The sequence below is a fragment of the Physella acuta genome, unplaced genomic scaffold (genome assembly GCF_028476545.2).
Source record: "Physella acuta isolate Inbredline_101_S28 unplaced genomic scaffold, ASM2847654v3 ptg000861l, whole genome shotgun sequence".
NCBI lineage: Eukaryota > Metazoa > Mollusca > Gastropoda > Physidae > Physella > Physella acuta.
Window position 1 is genome coordinate 51,689 of NW_026732378.1, and position 20,199 is coordinate 71,887.

A 20,199-nucleotide genomic window follows, 5' to 3' on the forward strand; every position below is an offset into this window, starting at 1 on the left:
TGTTTCAAATGAGAATGTAGGCTGACGATTTACTAATGTATGTAACCGGGGGTGTTATGATTTGAAGCGGTGGGGGAGGGGAGTGGCGTTATGTAAAACACAATACATCAGAGGCGTAGTGAGGGGGGGGGGGGGCGAGGGTTGCGGACCGCACCGGGTGACACCATTTAGGGTGTGACACCAAGGCAAAAAAATAGCAAAATATATAGAGAAAAATTTTAGGGGGCGCAAATCGAAAGTTTGAGGGGGGGGGGGGGTGGGTGCTATAACAGTGAAACATTGTAGTATCGTAGCTTGGGAGTGTGTATGGGAGATTTCATCAGAAAGACTGTGGTGTGTGCGCATGCGCGGGAAAAAAAAAAGAGAGAGAAAACATGGCGTAAGTTGGCTGTACACGCTGTCCATGTGGAGACAAAATAAATATGAATATAATGTAAAAGAAGGCTCGTCTTGTAATTTTCGTATGTGATAGATGAAAGGTAGGGAAAAGGCCTGTGGCAAATTTATAGCGTGAACCCAGTCACACAAAAACATTGTGACATTTTGGCGTCAGAAGTGGTCGGTGATCTACACCGTGAAGAAAGAATTTAATCTAGATTTAGTAGTGTAACTGAGTAACTGTTCTTGCATCATTACGATGGATTCCGAGTTCTATGCCAACTGTATTAGGATAGCTGATTTATTAGGATACACTGGGGCAGAGAAGGCAAATTGGATAGAAAAGAAGGTAGCTGATGAAAAATTTAAAAGGGAGGCTGAAAAGGCTAGAGTTAAAAGAAAAATGGAGCTTGAGAAGGAAATAGCTGATATGAAGGCTGAGAATATAAAACTTAAAATGGAGGCTGAGAGGGAAATAGATCTAGCAAGAGCTGAGCTAGAGGCTACAAAGAAAAAATTTAAAATGGAGGCCGAAGACAACGATACACATAGACAGCATGAGTTAGAGTTAGAAAAAAGTAAAAGTAACCAATCTCAAGTACTATTCGTAAACAGAGAGACTAAGCATGAGTCAACAGATTTTTCTCCTTTTGAACTTGAATTATTAAATAAACATGAAGAGGAATTTGATCCTCATGGACTAGTAAACCAGATTAAAGAGAGAATAGTTGATGATGTCCAGACAGCCCAAGAGAATGCACAAGTAGCCATTGAAAGGCACAGAAATATACAAAACAAACATAGCTATTTAAGAACTGGTGAAAGAAGAGATTTAGTTTTTGTCAAACTGCCAGACAAAGAAAACATAGAAGCATCTCAAGGACCTTGTGAAGTAATCAAGAAACTATCTGATGTAAATTATGAAATAAACATAAAGGGAAATAACATTCCTATACACATAGACAGAATGAAGAAATTATATGTAGAGCCAGAGAAACTGATAGAAGATGAATATATGGCCTGTACTATAATAAGTGAAAGCTGTAATACACAAGGAATTAAGACTTATCATATCCCAGTGAAGGAGAAAAACACAATGGACAAAATAATAAATGAATACAAGGATGAGATTACAATAGAAATGGGTTTTACTGAAACAATTCAACACAAAATAGAATTGACTGATTATAGTGCTATGAAAGGGGAACATTACCAAGTACTAGTTGCTTATAGAGAAGCTGTTGAAGCAGAACTGGATTTTACACTTGAATCTGGGCAAATAGAAAGAACAGAATCAGCATACTCATCACCCATGGTAATAGTAAGAAAAAAGAAAAACAAAGTAAGGATATGTTGTGACTATCGAGAGTTGAATAAAGGGACTAAGATAGATGCTGCACCCATGAATGATCCTAAAGACATTTTAGAAACTATCAGTAAATCCTTAATTTTCACCACTTGTGACTTGAACAGAGGCTTCTGGCAAATAGGACTGGAAAAGGGGTCAAGACAATACACCGCCTTTACATCAAGCAAAGGTCTATGTCAATGGAAGGTGATGCCGTTCGGACTTGTGACCAGTACCGCCACGTTCCAAAAATTCATGAATAAAATGACGGAGGGAATGAAAAACCTGGTCTTCTTTGTTGATGATATATGCATACATAATAACACATGGGCAGAACACATAGAAACACTAAAAGAACTACTGGAAAGACTTAGAAAACATGTGTTTACCATAGCACCAGAGAAACTGCATGTGGGAGTAAATACAGTACAATTCCTAGAATTCAAGGTTGGAAATAAAGAAATTGGACCTACTGAAGGAAATAAGGACAAAATATTAAATATCAAAACCCCTACTACAAAGAAAGAAGTGAAATCATTGGTTGGACTATGCAATTTTTATAATATTTTGTGGATAAATATGCTGAACTTACTACTCCTTTAAGATTATACTTTCAAGCTTTAATATACAACAGCAAGTATCATGCATATGGAACCTGGTTTGGTGAATGTAACAATCTAATTTTTTAACCATTTTAGTGTATCATCAACCTCAGCAGTTTAAACTGAATTTATTTCATTGATTGGCTGAACACATTCCTTTTTGGCTAACAAAACCTGTTATTTTTATGTTGTGTGCATTGGTACTTAAGCATCAGTGATTTAAAGTATAGCTACCACCACTGAGGACTACTAACATACATTATTTTACATGTTATTGACTTTAGAAAAATTTGTAAGTTAGAAAACCATTTAAAGTTAAGCATGGAGTTTGTTATCATAATGTGTTAACAAATGTTTAGTTTGGTATTGGACCTTGTATTTTGTTAACTGATGTTTATGAACATAACAGTTGTGTATTTCTTTTGCACTTTGTATGGCAATGCTGATGGATCTTAATGTTGGTTAAAGTTATATTCATTTAACAGAGCTTAACTATGTGTTTGGAATTTTGACTTGGTAAATACTGCTTTCATAAGGAAAATGGATTTGTCTAAGAACATTATGTCAAGAAAAGCTAAACTGTAAAGGGACTGTACAATACACTAGCTGAATTTTTTTATCAAGACAGATTGAAGATGAAAAGAAAACAAACATGGAACTGACTAAAGAAAATTATGACCTGAGACATATCAGCCAATTCTTATAAGGAAATTTTGAATAATGTAGTATGTGATGTGTACTTCCAGAGAACATTAGCATTTTACAAATGTGAGCAAGATAAGAATAAGTCATCACATGACTTGTATAAATATGTTTTACCACTATTTTAATTTAGTAATGAAAATGAACATACATTTTATTGTATTTTATGATTTGTATGTATACTGTATATCTTGTTAATTAATGAACATGATTATGGCAGTATGACCTGACAGATGTGGTAATTATATGTAATAAGATGTGGTAATTTACATATATTATGATGAGGAGTTGACCTCAACCATTGAAGTAGGGAAATCAAGGATATGATTTGCCCATGGGAGCTATTACATAGCTATAATTTTGTTCTAATAGGAGAAAGTTTTCCTGAGTTATATTTCTTTGAGATACACTAAGAGGCAATATTCCTTAGTGAGGTTTAATGATTTTTGTTTGTTACACTAAGATGAGATGTTCCTTAGTTAGAGTCATTTGTTCCTATTAAACTAGGAAGGTTTACCTAAGTTACTTTGTTAGTGATAGGTTTAGGAACTCGTTGGTTTATTGGATATGATATCAATTGAGGATATATTTTCTGATTTGGTTGTTGGACCCAGTATTTTCCCTGTTTCCCTTGTAGAGTAGTTGTATTGTCGTAGTCACCCATTCATGCAGGATGCTGTCGGGTTGATACGTAACATAGTTATTTGATGGATATTGATTATGGTTATTTGGATCTCGATGGTTTGCCGAGATATTTTGTTTGTCCCGGGGTCATGGAAAATTGTCCTCTATTGGATATAATATTTGTATACTAATAGTTGGTTGGGCGTCGTCATGCACCATTCGTTGATATAGCAAGTGAAATATGTGATTAAGTTATATCGTTATATCTAATGTACAATGTGCTAAATTATTGTACCCTAAGAGGTTTGATTTTCTTGGTTGGATAACGAACCCATTAGCTTAGTGTTGTTTTTGGAGATAATTGATCTTCATCGCTAGATACTTGATTTTGTGTTGCGAGACTGAGGATGCAGTCCGTTTTTATTTTTGGTATCTCGAGGTTGTGCCGAGTACCTGGTTGTTGTTTTAGGGGTTCATGGGAAATACTCCTCTATGGGATATAGTATTGGCTTATTGATAGTTTTGATTTAGTTCATTCGTGTACATATTAAATAACTTAAGATGTTCATTAACAAGTTTCTTTTTCCACATGATTTTTGTTTCACTGTTATGTTATCATAAAGATTTTATAGTGAATGTGATCTATATAACAAAAAAAAAATAATTAATAAATTAATTTTTTTTAACGGGAGAAAGGGCGTATAACAGTGAAACATTGTAGTATCGTAGCTTGGGAGTGTGTATGGGAGATTTCATCAGAAAGACTGTGGTGTGTGCGCATGCGCGGGAAAAAAAAAAGAGAGAGAAAACATGGCGTAAGTTGGCTGTAGGCTACACGCTGTCCATGTGGAGACAAAATAAATATGAATATAATGTAAAAGAAGGCTCGTCTTGTAATTTTCGTATGTGATAGATGAAAGGTAGGGAAAAGGCCTGTGGCCAATTTATAGCGTGAACCCAGTCACACAAAAACATTGTGAAAGGTGCAAATCGAAAGTTTGAGGGGGAGGGGTGCAAAATCGAAAGTTTGTCCCCGGGAAGGGTCGCTACGCCTCTGGGGGGGGGGGGGGGGGTGACACCATTAAGTGCCGCACCGGGTGACACTCGATTTCGCTACGCCACTGCAATACATCTATGTTTTACTTGACCAACGGAAGATGGAGACCTCAGAGTTGAACCGTCGGGTCTATACAGTCCTACTGCATAAGCTCAGAGGCGTCACAAAGTCGGGTATTACCTGGTGCGGTGTCACCCCAACCCCTTACAAAAATTTTCGCATTTTCATTTTGGTACCAGCCCTCTCCTCGATTTTATTGTTTTAACAGTAAGTGTTACGATTTTTCATTTTTGTGTCACCCTCTAAATGGTGTTACCCTGTCCGGTTCGCACTCCCCCCCCTTCCCCCCTAACACTGCTGCTGCATAACATCTATCAGGTTTTAATAAATATTTGGTGGATGGCGTTGAGAGGTATGTATATATATATATATATATATATATATATATATATATATATATATATATATATATACATATATATATATATATACATATATATATATATATACATATATATATATATATATATATATATATATATATATATATATATATATATATATATATATATATACATATATATATATATATACATATATATATATATATATATATATATATATATATATATATATATATACATATATATATATATACATATACATATATATATATACATATCTATATATATAAAGCAAAGTGGTCAAGTGCCCGATAGGGCACTTCCCGGCGCCGCAGGCGCGTCAAATTTGGCACGATGGTGCCTTCGGGCGATAGAACACGAAGGCCGGTGACGGTTGGCCGAAAAGTCGACGGAGAGGGGGTCAAAACTGACCTCGACTGACCGGCACCTTATATGGGCTATATTACGAAAAAAAATTTCCTCCGACGACCCCCATTGAAATTTTGTGAGGTGGTAGGAGAACGACTTGGGGTGTCACAAAAAACTCGCCATGTCCGGGAAAAATCGGGAAATTGGTCAAAACTGACCAGTCGTATTTCCCAATATAATCTTTGTATTTTATGGGAAAAACAGAGGGCCATTTCAAAACGGATTTTAGGGTTCTTACCCTCTTTACATCTGGCTAATTTTTGGCATGTTTATAGGTAAATGGCTTGGCCGTAGGGCAGACCTGTCAGTTTCACTCAAAGCCCTCGACGAGGGCTAAAAAGTGACCGCGAGTGAAATTCTCTTTATATGAGCTCTATTACGAAAAAAAATTTCCTCCGACGACCCCCCTTGAAATTTTGTGAGGTGGTAGGAGAACGACTTGGGGTGTCACAAAAAACTCGCCATGTCCGGGAAAAATCGGGAAATTGGTCAAAACTGACCAGTCGTATTTCCCTATATAATCTTTGTATTTTATGGGAAAAACAGAGGGTCATTTCAAAACGGATTTTAGGGCACTTACCCTCTTTACTTCTGGCTACATTTTTGCATGCTCTTAGGTAAATGGCTTGACCTTTAGGGAAAACTGTCGGTTTTACTCAAAGCCCTCGACGAGGGCTAAAAAGTGACCGCGAGTGAAATTCTCTTTATATGAGCTCTATTACGAAAAAAATTTTCCTCCGACGACCCCCCTTGAAATTTTGTGAGGTGGTAGGAGAACGACTTGGGGTGTCAGAAAAAACTCGCCATGTCCGGGAAAAATCGGGAAATGGGTCAAAACTGACCAGTCGTATTTCCCTATATAATCTTTGTATTTTATGGGAAAAACAGAGGGTCATTTCAAAACGGATTTTAGGGCACTTACCCTCTTTACTTCTGGCTACATTTTTGCATGCTCTTAGGTAAATGGCTTGACCTTTAGGGAAAACTGTCGGTTTTACTCAGAGCCCTCGACGAGGGCTAAAAAGTGACCGCGAGTGAAATTCTCTTTATATGAGATCTATTACGAAAAAAAATTTCCTCCGACGACCCCCCTTGAAATTTTGTGAGGTGGTAGGAGAATGCCTGGGGGTGTCACAAAAAACTTGGCATATCTGGGAAAACTTCGTAAAGGGGTCAAAACTGACCAGTCGTATTTCCCTATATAATCTTTGTATTTTATGGGAAAAACATAGGGTCATTTCAACGCAGACTTTAGGGTACTTAAACTCAGTATATCTGGCTAATTTTTTGCATACTCTTAGGTAAATGGCTTGACATTTAGGGAAAACTGTCGGTTTTACTCAAAGCCCTCGACGAGGGCTAAAAAGTGACCGCGAGTGAAATTCTCTTTATATGAGCTCTATTACGAACAATTTTTTCCTCCGACGACCCCCCTTGATATTTTGTGAGGTGGTAGGAGAACGCCTTGGGGTGTCACAAAAAACTCGGCATATCTGGGAAAACTTCGTAAAGGGGTCAAAACTGACCAGTTGTATTTCCCTATATAATCTTTGTATTTTATGGGAAAAACATAGGGTCATTTCAACGCAGACTTTAGGGTACTTAAACTCAGTATATCTGGCTAATTTTTTGCATACTCTTAGGTAAATGGCTTGACCTTTAGGGAAAACTGTCGGTTTCACTCAAAGCCCTCGACGAGGGCTAAAAAGTGACCGCGAGTGAAATTCTCTTTATATGAGCTCTATTACGAAAAAATTTTTCCTCCGACGACCCCCCTTGATATTTTGTGAGGTGGTAGGAGAACGCCTTGGGGTGTCACAAAAAACTCGGCATATCTGGGAAAACTTCGTAAAGGGGTCAAAACTGACCAGTCGTATTTCCCTATATAATCTTTGTATTTTATGGGAAAAACAGGGTAATTTCAACACAATTTTTACGTTACTTAACCTCTGTACATCATGCTAATGTTTTGCATACACTTCTATAGATGACTAGGCCGTATGGAAAAACTGTTGGTCAGACTCAAAGCCCTCGACCAGTGCTAAAAGATGACCGCGAGTTAAATTCTCCTTATATGAGATATATATAAATAAATTGACGATCGATCCCCTTAATATTATTTGAGGTCGTAGACCGACCCTGGAGGGTAACAAAAAAACTTTATTCCCGTCGGAAAAAGCCATTGTATACGTTAAATATGTTTATATATCGTATTTTCTTATATAAGCATAGTAACTGTTTAAAAAAAAAAGTAAACACTGACATACGTCATTCGGTTAATTTTCAAGGGAGGTAACCTTTTTAAATAATTATTTTTCAAATAATTGTATACTATTTTAAACAGAAACAGAAAACGACAAAGTATAGCATTTGTTTTAAAAAAAATAAAGTTGTTAATTAAGCTACGTATCATAATTAAATAAAAAAATAATTTTAAAAGTCAATGTAATATAAATTGTGAGATATACTGTTCACGGAACCTCTGTAGTTCTATTTCCATTTTAGTTATAAATTGCGTATTTTCGAAAGCGGATATTAAACAACATACAACATCTTCTCTAAAATTAGCATTACTGTTTAGATTTAAGAACTCCAGGCCTCATCCATCACCAAATAATTAGTATTCAAATTATCAAATGTTTTTGAAAACCTAAGCGAAGCTAGGCAGAATGCCTAGTACATATATATATATACATATACATATATATATATACATATATATATATATATACATATATATATATATATACATATACATATATATATATATATATATATATATATATATATATATATATATATATATATATATATATATATATATATATATATATATATATATATATATATATATATACTAGTAGCAAAAGGGATTATATGTATTTTGAACACATTACGAATCATATTCCCTACATCACATGCTTATGTTCTCCCTATAGATCAGAGTGTTTGTACACAACAACCAGCCTAAGACGGGGTGTATTGTGTTTCATGCAATAGCTCTACCCCCGGGGACCGACAACAACAGTTCAGCCAGGGTCCAATAACACGGCCGCTAAGACACAACATTGCTGTCGGCGGTTGCTCTAGCCAAACACAGGCAATTTCTTTCCATACATATTTGATTACATTAGGGTTCGGCGTATCAATACATGGTTGAAATTGAGTTAAGGTTAGAAGAGTCTTTTTTTTTTTTTAAAATAAAAAATAAATAAAACTCGGAGCTTAATATAAACAATACAGAGCTAATCCTAACGCTTTTGAAGGCAGTATCAGTTTTATCTCTAGTTTTTGTTTAGGGTTTAGACCAGGGGTCGGCAACCTTTTGGGACTGAAGAGCCAAAAGTTACAATTTACCACATTTCACAGTTTTTAAAGAGCCATAAACATTATATTTCAATATTAGTATACTTGATTACGATATATATATATATATATATATATATATATATATATATATATATATATATATATATATATATATATATATATATATATATATATATAAAAATATATATATATAAAGTAGCTTTCAATATGAAATATGTATTCCTATAACATTTTCATTTCAATATTATGATATTATATATATATATATATATATATATATATATATATATATATATATATATATATATATATATATATATATATATACATTTATAAAAAAAATAGCTTAAAATATGAAATAATATTTATTCATATAAAAACATACACATGTTTCGCACAAAACATATTAAAGTAGTTTAGCAAGCTCCGCTCGAAATTAGAAACTTTACATTGTTATTAGATCTAAATCTTTAATTACTGAGTATTGCAGGCTAATATTTTTATGAGTTTTAAAAATAAATTTAAATAATTATTAATATTTGCGCATGGAGCTGAAGAGGCGCATCTTGACATCAAAAGAGCCGCATGCGGCTCGCGAGCCGCAGGTTGCCGACCCCTGGGTTAACACATGAAATCTTGTATAAATATTTTGAGAACCTAATCTCACCTTTAACTTCAGTGAATAATAATAAGGAATTCATTTTATTTAAGCGAAGTTATCTTACATAATTACAAGTTTCGTAATTTAATTAGGGGTATTTTTTCTACTAATATCAATAAACTTTTAAAGGCAGACAAAATTGTTACATACCTTTTATTAATACTTATATAAAAGAAATAAAAATTAACAAGGATTTACATAATTATTATATTTCCACTGGGGTATTAGTATTTTTTGTCAATTTGATAACATAATTTAGTTGTTTCCCTTATTTGTATAAACTAATATATGGGAAGTAAACAAAAAAAACCCAACCCATATAATACATATCTATCCAGTTGCAAGATTGCTGTGTTGTATAGAACAGGGTTCGGCAACATTTTGAGACAGAAGAGCCAAAAGTCACAATTTACAAAATTCCCCACCTTTTAAAATCAAATTCGTAGGGGTGGCGCCCCGGCAGGGAGCGATTTTTTTTATGACAATTAAAGTTGATTGCGGATTGACACTTTTTATTCGGTCGTCATGAAACTTTGTGGAATTGCTGAGAACACTTCAGGAGAGGTTTCTGAAAAAAAAGTCTTATGGGCAGCGCCTGGGAGGGTGCGATTTCCGTCAATACACTTTTTGGCGCCCATAGTTCCAGAGCGGATATGTTAGCACTTGGCATCCCTTAATCGGGCCTCCTGCATAGTGGGTGAAGGGTATTACTATATTCAGCGGCTAAACTGCAACAGGCGCAGCCGCCGGCACCTCGTTGATAGCGCGACTTAATATTAATAAGTGTGTTCCTGTGTTATGACTATGTTAAATTTGTCGGATTTTAAGCTAATTAGTTATTTCTTTGCTTTGACACTAATATCGTTCAGCGTGTAGTAAACCACATTGCGTTTTGACCAATAACTATTTCATAAATTATTTTCTCAAATAAGTACAACATTTTAAAATATATAGGCCTATAATTCACGTGAAACGGGTACCGATGGCTAGTTCTAATACAATAGCGAGTGTTTATTGTTTAAATTTATTATTATCTGGTTCATTACCGAGTATTGCAGACCAATAATTTTATGAGTTTTAAAATAAAATAAAATAATTATTAGTATTTGTGCATGGTGCTGAAGAGCCGCACCTTGACATCAAAAGAGCCGCATGCGGCTCGCGAGCCGCAGGTTGCCGACCCCTGGTTTAGACGAATGTGACGTTTTCAAAAGAGTAATGAGCTTGTTAAATTTTAGTAATTTGTTCTGATGTGAGTGTTAAAAGTTATATTATCAGGAATAATAATCCATACAGTAGAAACGCAACAACAAAAACAATGAATCTTTATCCTATATGTAACAGATCTCTGACATACGTCTAAAATAATCATAAGTCTGCCCTATGGATCGTTCGATCTAAATAAACCGGGAGTGATCTCCCCTAAACTTTCTCGAATATTCTTATATAAAATAAATGGGAACTCGGGCTATAGACATGATTTTTAATACATTTTAAATACTTAATACTTAAAGTTTTAAAAATAGAATAAAATCTCGTAGACAAATTAATTGCACACCAAGTGAACGCCAAATAAAAAAGCGCATAATAGTGCGCAATATTATTAGTACTTTTAAAATTTACATTAGTTTTTTGAGAAATCGGAAGTAGCGTAAAGTACTACTTCCAGTCAACGGAAATTACTCAAAACTTAACAGAAGGTAGAGAATTAGATCGTTTACTTACATGTGAAATTTCATTTATCTATCTGAAATAGTACTCAAGTTATATAGGCTTTTGAAAAATTCAAAGTAGGAAAAGTACCACTTCCGGTTATCGGAAATCGCTCAAAAGTTGATACGGATCTACAATTTTGATAAAATACTTACATATGAAATTTCATCAACCTAGCTGTAACGGTACTCAAGTTATCGTGTTTACACACGGACAGACAGACAGACAGACACACAGACATACGGACAAGATTGCAAAATTATGTTTTTCCGTATCAGTGAGGTGTAAAACGTCGAGATTTGTAAAAATCTCGATTTTTTTTTTGCACGATTACAAGACTTTCTCTTTACTTCGTATATAAAAAGGAACTTAATAAATTGTTTCCATGCAAAAATGCGCAATCGGAAAAATGCACAATGGAAACATGCGCAAACACAAAAAAAATGCGCAAACACAAACTAAATTCTAATACATTTTAGTTTTGTCCTATTTTGAGGAAATATGTTTTACTATGCTACAATGTACATGAAGTCCCTCTCTTTTAATGTCGATAACTACTCGATTTAAAAAAATAAAAATGTACTTTTTTTTGCGCAGTTTTCCCTTGCGCATCGTTCCAGTCACCTTACAATTTCTATGCACTCAAACTCACAGACAAACACACAGCCAAAATACTCACTTCTGTAGTGGTCTATTGTAGCCGCCTCTCGGAGGTACGCCTTCCCGTCCTCGTGAGTCGTGTTAAACAATATGCACGTACGGAGCTGGTTGTTGACGTCAAACGACCGGCAGTCGAAGCCGGTTTGCCGGACACACTCACGGGCGCACGACTCGATGTCCGTGAAGTTGCTGACCACCAGTGATGGGGCTGTGGTCAGTTGGAGCTGGGGCATGCGGGCGAACAGGCTGTGGAATGACTTGAGAAGTTCTGGGGAAGACAAATGGCATTACGTTATACAGGTAAACTTTAAGTCACAAACAGGCTGTGGAATGACTTGAGGAGTTCTGTGGAAGACAAATGGCATTACGTTATACAGGTAAACAAACGTCATGTTTAAGTCACAAACAGGCTGTGGAATGACTTGAGGAGTTCTGTGGAAGACAAATGGCATTACGTTATACAGGTAAACAAACGTCATGTTTAAGTCACAAACAGGCTGTGGAATGACTTGAGGAGTTCTGTGGAAGACAAATGGTATCAAAGTTGTACCAATGTGTCAAACGTAAACAAACGTCATGTTTAAGTCATAAACCCTCGTTTGTTTTATAAACGTCGTTATGTAAAGTGAATTTTCGTTTTTGAACCTGGTGGTCTATGTGGCAAGTGAAGTAGATTTCACCTGTTTCTATGACCTCGGCATATAAATAGATTACCGTCCAGCAGCTTTAAGAATGTTTACATTTACTTGATTTTCGAACCCTGGTACAGATGAGGCTCGTTAGCTGGGGACAGCCATTTTTCTAGAAAATGAAACAAAGGCTATGGACAAAAGCTATAGAAGCAAACCCAAAGAAAATCAGGCTGAAATCGGAGTCAATGGCCTCAATGGCGCATAACCAGAAAAAGATCAGCCATTAGGGTACATGTTTAACTAGTTTGTTCAATTAACCAGGTTTGACTGAAACGTTTTAACACTACTAAAGACATCTTCGTCTTCTAAAATCACCACGGCCACATTAATTACTGGTGTAATCAACAGATGGTTTTTAAAAGGCATCTCTTAGCGAGGGGTAAGGGGGGGGGGTAGGGTACCACCCAAAACTCCTTAAGTTTCAAGCGCAAAATGTCGGAGCAAAATGTCTGAAAGAAGCACTGGAGACTAAACAAAAAAAAATTAAAAAGTAAAAGAGTCCTGTGACTTTACATTTGGAAGTCGAAATCTTGCACATCTTTGAGCCTTTCTCTGAGCCCACTTCAACCACCTATTATCGATTATCGGGTTTTCACATAGCCGCTTTCCACGTAGATCGTAGAAACTAAATTACGTGAATAAAATTTAGTGGCACTGGCTTTAGATCGGGGCTTCCCCATAGACCGACTAAAGGGACACGCCTCCCTCGTGACGTCAGATAATGGGATATAGATATAGAGGAAAAATTGGGGAGTATTCGTGTCAATTTCATTCTAAATCGTCGAGGGAGGGGGTTTGTGAGGGGGACGCCAGATATTATGGGATATATTTGATCGTACTTTTTTTTACTCTGCCTGATTGGTTAAGTGTAATGTAATACTAAACGTTATGTGTTTTATATGTTTCCGTTTATCATATGTTCGAGGGTTTATAGATGTTTATGTAGTTAAATGTAGCGGTAAAGATGCGGTATTATGGGAAACAATAGCGTTGAAAATATGTATACTATTAATATGTATCTGTATTGTCGATGGTCGGCCGTATGTCCAGTCGGTCTTTGCGTTGTTAGCCTTTTTATGATCGGCCTTATATTCAGTTTTTTTTGTAGTCTTATATCCATGTCGGTTTTTAGTCTATGTCGACCATTTGTACATATTGGCCTTTTTGTATGTGGGCCTTTTGTCAATATCGACCTGTTGTTCGGATCCTGATTAAGTTAGTGTTAAAGGGAATTATAAATCACTCTTGTACGATATGGCAGGCACTATGAGATCATCTGTTTCTGTGATTTTAGCCAGTGAAAAGATTATGTAAACACTAAGAAAGGTCGTATTTGGTTTCCACAATTCTCTTACCCACGTGATCTGTGTAGCAACACATCCTCGAACCCTGGGACTGAACCCTAGACTCTCAGATTAGCTACACGTGTAATGGTTGTACTTCTAACGGTCGTTATCTACTTAGGTAAAATGTAAGACTCGCAGGGTTTGTTCTTTGATACCGGACTCTCTTTGGTTGAAGTCAGACCCGATGTCTATTAATAAAAATGTATCTTTCGGGTCAACCCACCAACCCCGATCTTTTAACACATCAACACAAGCCATCGACCCGGCCCTACAACCTGACAACACAACACGACAACACAACACAACACGACACGACAACACAACACAACGCATCAGCCCAACGCACCAACCTATCAACTGACCAACACACCGAAGCCACCAATCCAACCCCTTAACTCAATCCCCGAACCCAACCCGTCGATCCGACTTACAACCCAACCCATCACGAACTAGCTTTTAGACTAAACCCATACTGCCCTATAAACACTTCCTCTGTGGCCTTTATCTAAAAGTATACAGGCCAACCCACCACCACACCAACCCACAACCATCACCCTACTGGACTTTAAAAGTCACAGGAAAAAAAGTCACAGGAAAAAAAGTCACAGGAAAAAAAGTCACAAATATATATTTGCATGATATTTGTTAATACTTTTATGTATATTAAATATTTAGAGAGTGCAAATTAACTTAGGATTAATTAAATGTAATGTGTGTAGGCTGTATACGCATAGTAATTTTTATAATTCATCTAAAAATATTTAGTATGAAGATTATAATTATATTGTAATTATGTTAAACCTAAGATTAGTCGCGTTTGATAGAATGCTCCAAAGTCCACGGTTTTAATCCTGTTTTTTTTTTAAATACCAATATTAAATTACCGTGAAATGGTAAGTTCATCTGACTTGCTGCCCTCAACTCATGGCAACAATAGTTATGTTTAGATGTTTAGTTCAACCACCTTTACTGCCCACATTTATCACGCTCATTACATAACAAAACTTAGGATCAAAACAGAAAGCCGACAAGGTTGGAAGGCTGTCATTGACGCATGACGACAACAACACAAAATATGTTCGGACAATGCCTACTGAGGAGAGGCCGACCAGAGAATAGCCTACGGCAAAATTTGCCTAAATTTCTTTTATAATTAAATTTTTTACCGCGTTTTTAACTAAATACGTAACAAATGTTCAGATTGTTGTGTAAATTATATTAGAATATTTTTACTTACAATTGTTATAAACCATAATGCTTTTAACGTCTATAAATAATTTATGCTATATAAAATACAACCCACAACAATAAACATACAAAATTTTACAATTCTAAACAAATAAATAAAAATATTTCTAAAAATATTTTTGTGACTTTTTTTCTGTGACTTTATTTCTGTGACTTTTTTTCCGATAAAATTTTTCCACTGTGACTTTTTTTCTGTGACTTTTTTTCCTAGCAAAAACTGTGACTTTTTTTCTGTGTTTTTTTTTTCCTGTGACTTTTTTTCCGTTTACCCACAAACCTAACCCCAGCGGCCTTTATCTAAAAGTACACGGGCCAACACCCCTTCCACCTACCACAGGCGTAGCAAGGGAGGAGCGGCGGGTACATATTTCCCAGGGCGCCGATCTAGTGGGCGCCAAAACGAGTTAGGAAAAAAAAATTAAAAGCTCATTTTAGCTGCAGTTTTGTATTATAAATATAAAAATATATTGCGGAAGGGGGGAGGGGGGGGGGGGCGCCAAATTGAAAGTTTATCCCTGGGCGTCTGGAAGGGTTGCTACGCCTCTGCCACCATACCCTAACCCTAACCTCACTGGATTTTATTTAAAAGTATACAGACCACCCCCCCCCCCTCACACACAAACCTCATCCTAATGGAGTTTATATAAAAATATACATGCCATCAACCCCCACCCCCACAGCCCTCACCCCTACCTCTTCGTGTCCACATACCCGACTTCAGTACCGTACACCTCAATAACGGTTTTAATATCCCTCCACCCCCCCCCCCCACCCCCACCCTTACCACCTACGATCACGTGGCCTCTATGGATCAGCTGGGCACCAAATTTAATTAGCCAGCCTTGTGTTTTGGCTAGTCAGACCTGCACGCGCGCTGGGGTGTGAGAGAGTTCGACCCTGTAATTTAAAATCGTAGATGAGTCCTGTGGGTGAGGAGAGGTAGGGGGTGTTATTTCAATTTACGGGCTCGCGATGTACCCCCCCCCCCCTATCTCCCACTGGCAGAAATGAAAAGGTCTTGGGAGAGATAGAAAATACGATTTTTTTTTTGTTCGTCAAGGATGAGGATATTGTTTAAGATGTAGGGGATCGTATGAAATAGTATGGCGAGGTAAGAATATGAAATCATTGACTCTGTCTAGCTGTGTCGTCCCGAGGGGACGGGGGAAATGGACATCGCCCGAGTCAGAGTGGCTCCTCAACCAGGGATCCCCCGGGATGGCTGCCCCGGGACGCGTTTCTATAGTGACCTAATTGAGTTGGCGGTCTGGCGTCGTTCTTTTGTTGAGGGGGATATCTTTGTGGTAGGTCTATAGACGGGGTGTGAGAGGTGAGGGGGGGGGGTGAGGGAGGGGATATCTTCGTGGTAGGTCTATAGACGGGGTGAGAGAGGTGGGGGGGGTGAGGGAGGGATATCTTTGTGGTAGGTCTATAGACGGGGTGAGAGAGGTGGGGGGGGGTGAGGGAGGGGATATCTTTGTGGTAGGTCTATAGACAGGGTGAGTGGGGGGGGGTTGAGGGAGGGGATATCTTTGTGGTAGGTCTATAGACGGGGTGTGAGAGGTGGGGGGCAAGGAGGAAGGGGTGAGGGAGGGGGTATCTTTGTGGTAGGTCTATAGACGGGGTGAGAGAGGTGGGGGGGGGGGGGTGAGGGAGGGGTGAGGGAGGGGGTATCTTTGTGGTAGGTCTTTAGACGGGGTGTGAGTGGTGGGGGTAAGGGAGGGGATACTTTTGTGGCGGTCCATAGATGTGTGTGTGGGGGGGGGGGAGGGGGGTGGCTTCAAGGAGGGAGGGGGGAAAAGTGGCGATACCTTTGTGGTAGATCTATAGACGGGGTGTGAGGGGTGGGGGGCAAGGGGGAGAGGCTATGGAAGGGATACCTCTGTGTAGGTCTATAGATGTGTGTCGGGGTGGCTTCAAGGAGGGAGGGGATAAATTGGGGATACCTCTGTGGTAGGTCCGCACAGAGGGTGTGAGAGATGGGGTGTGGGTCTATAGGGAAGGACAGTGTGAGGGGGAGAAAGGATGGAAGGTTAAAAATGTGAAGGGAAGTGAGTGAATAGATAGAGGTACAGAACGTGCGACATTTGTGGAGTGACGCAAATATTGATACGTACGTGGTAGGTGTCAACACTGTTTGTATTTAATAGATAGGCTTGGGGGGGGGGGGGGTCCGGCCTTTCAATCCCAGTATTGGGATTGTGGGATTGTGGGATTGTGGGATTGTGGGATTGAGAGACAAAAGGAAGATAAAAAAAGTAAGGCTAAACATTGTGAGATATAGAGAGGTAAAGGAGAGGCATTTTTAGAGGTATTTTAGAAACCGGAAGTAGAATAAAGTACCACTTCCGGATATTGGCGATCACTACAAACTTGAGGAGTAGTCCAAGTAAAAGATCATGTACTACAATAAAATGTCTTCCTTATTGAAACAGTACGCAAGTTGTGGTTTTACTTCTGAAATAGGTTTAAGTACCGCTTTTGGATGACGGAAATCAATCAAAATTGATAAACTACATATTCTTACATATGAAATGTCATCAAGCTAACTGAAACAGTACTCATTGTGTTAAAATACATATAGACACAGACGGACAGGATTGTAAACTAAAAATTTTCCGTCTCCGCAAAAGCTATAAAACGTCAAAATATTTAAAAATCTCGATTTACATTTTTGCCAGATTACACTACATTATTCATATTCCTTACCAGATAAAGTGGGGGAGGTATATAATAGCAAATTATCGAAACAATTGTTAACTATTCAGCACAATTATAATATTTCCTCTAAAAAAGGTATTTAAAAAAATAAATACAATTTTCAATGTTTATATTTTAGCAGGATTTTCATAATTTTAAAATGTAGGCTATATCTAATTGTTTCTAAAAAATTACTTGACATTTTGTTATTTAAATAAAAATATGAAATCGAAATTTGTTGAACTGTAAAGAGGAGTGGTCTAGCGGTAGAGAGCTGGACCCGTTAGTCTCGAGTTCGAATCCGGGTTCAAGTCAGTAGACCTTCCCTGAGTCCACCCAACTCTGATGGGTACCTAACTCACATTAGGGAAAGTAAAGTAAAGAGCATAGTGCTGACCACACTATCTCGTTACATACCGAGGACACAGAAACAAGTGAACTTTGATTCACTTGCCCTACAGACCGTCAGGTTTGAAAGGGAACTTTACTTTTAAAGAGTTTATCAACTTAGTATTATTTGACTCGTAAAAAGATGAAAACTTCCTCCTACTGTAGTTTTGTTCAATTTATTAATATTTCATGACGATATATACAAATATTATTTTGACATAATAGATTTCTACTGTTCGATCCCCACCACAGACAGATTCATATCATCCCGACCAGGGAGCCCTTCGTGAGATGACCGTCAAGGGCAGGGCTAATGCCCAGCGTGGGGGCAGGGCAGGGCAGCGCCCATGTCCAACAGTAAATATACATCTGTCCGTTTGGTTAACCCTAATGAGATCCCAGGATCGATGGGTGCCGGCACCGGCTGATAAATGGCCGGCTAGTGATGTGGACACGCTGTGGTCAGTGGTCAGGGGGAGATAATGTGTCGTCTAGTTATGGAGGGCGGGAAAAGATGTGTCACCCGGTAATTGAAGATGGAAAGTAATGTGTTGACTAGCTATGATGGCTAAATAATATATTGCCTAAGTATATATATATATATATATATATATATATATATATATATATATATATATATATATATATATATATATATATATATATATATATATATATACATATATATATATATACATACACATTTATATTTATGTACATATATATGTATGATTATACATATATATATATATATACTATTATATATATATATATATATATATATATATATATATATATATATATATATATATATATATATATATATATATACACATAAATTGTTATGTGTACGTGGGAACTTTTGATTCTACAGTTCATGAAATTCTGAAATCCTGGAAGTCTGACAAAGGATTGCCAGGCGCAAGTTTATGGTACTCTGGGAAGACTTGGAAGATATTTCTTCAGAAGACTTATCTAATTACCGCCCATAACAGGAACACTCCAGCTAGCGGAGATTCTCGCCAGATAAACTCACTGAAGCAAATTTTAGCTTTGTCTCGTGGCTTCAATTAAATGTTGTTGTTTTTTAAAAATGATTTAAAATATATTACTGCTTTATGGACAGTATTAGCGCTAATATGAAAGTCTGATTGAATTAAATGATTGCTTTATTCGAAATATTAGAAAACAAACATATTGTTTTTGTAAAATTTTGTATAATATTATATTATATTATATTACACACACACACACATACATACATACATATACATACATACATACACACACACACACACACATATATATATATATATATATATATATATATATATATATATATATATATATATATATATATATATATATATATATATATATATATATATATATATATATACACACACAATTTAAAATATAAATTTATATCCTTTATTCCATTATTTTGACTTTAAATGATTAAAAGCTAATTTTATCTGGCCGTTCTTCTTAAGGACACATTAATGGGAGTTTAATAGGAGACCTTGGAGAGACGGCATGTGGTTAGACTGTGTGGTTAGACTGTGTGGTCAAACTGTGTGGTCAGTCGATGGTCAGGCTGTAATTAGGGGGAAAAAAGATAGACGGAAGCCAACAAAAAAATTCCTTGACGTATACAATCACGTAGGACTTCTGTAGTGGGTGACGCGAAGACCCCCAAACCCCTTTCTATCAAGAGTTCACACTGTCAGCTCTTGATGACCCCCCCCCAGCCCAGGCCGGACCCCGCCAGCCCAGGCCGGACCCCCCCCCCCCCCATCTTTTTTTTGTTCTCTCACATTTATTCTCAGTTTGATGATATGAAGACCCACAAACCCCTCCTCACAAGTTTATGTGTTCAGGAATATGACGACTCCCCCCACCTCACTGCCCCCCC

The 20,199-nt window shown here is 37.0% G+C and overlaps 1 protein-coding gene across 1 annotated transcript in view; it reads right to left on the bottom strand.

Annotated features, from left to right (window-relative positions):
• Positions 1–20,199, bottom strand: part of LOC131952238 (uncharacterized) — a gene marked incomplete at its 3' end in the record, with an annotated part of 79,824 nt that overhangs the window by 40,548 nt on the left and 19,077 nt on the right. The window contains exon 2 of the mRNA XM_059314792.1: positions 11,928–12,176. Within this exon, the coding sequence (XP_059170775.1) occupies positions 11,928–12,141 (214 nt within the window). The remainder of the gene's footprint in view (positions 1–11,927; positions 12,177–20,199) is intronic.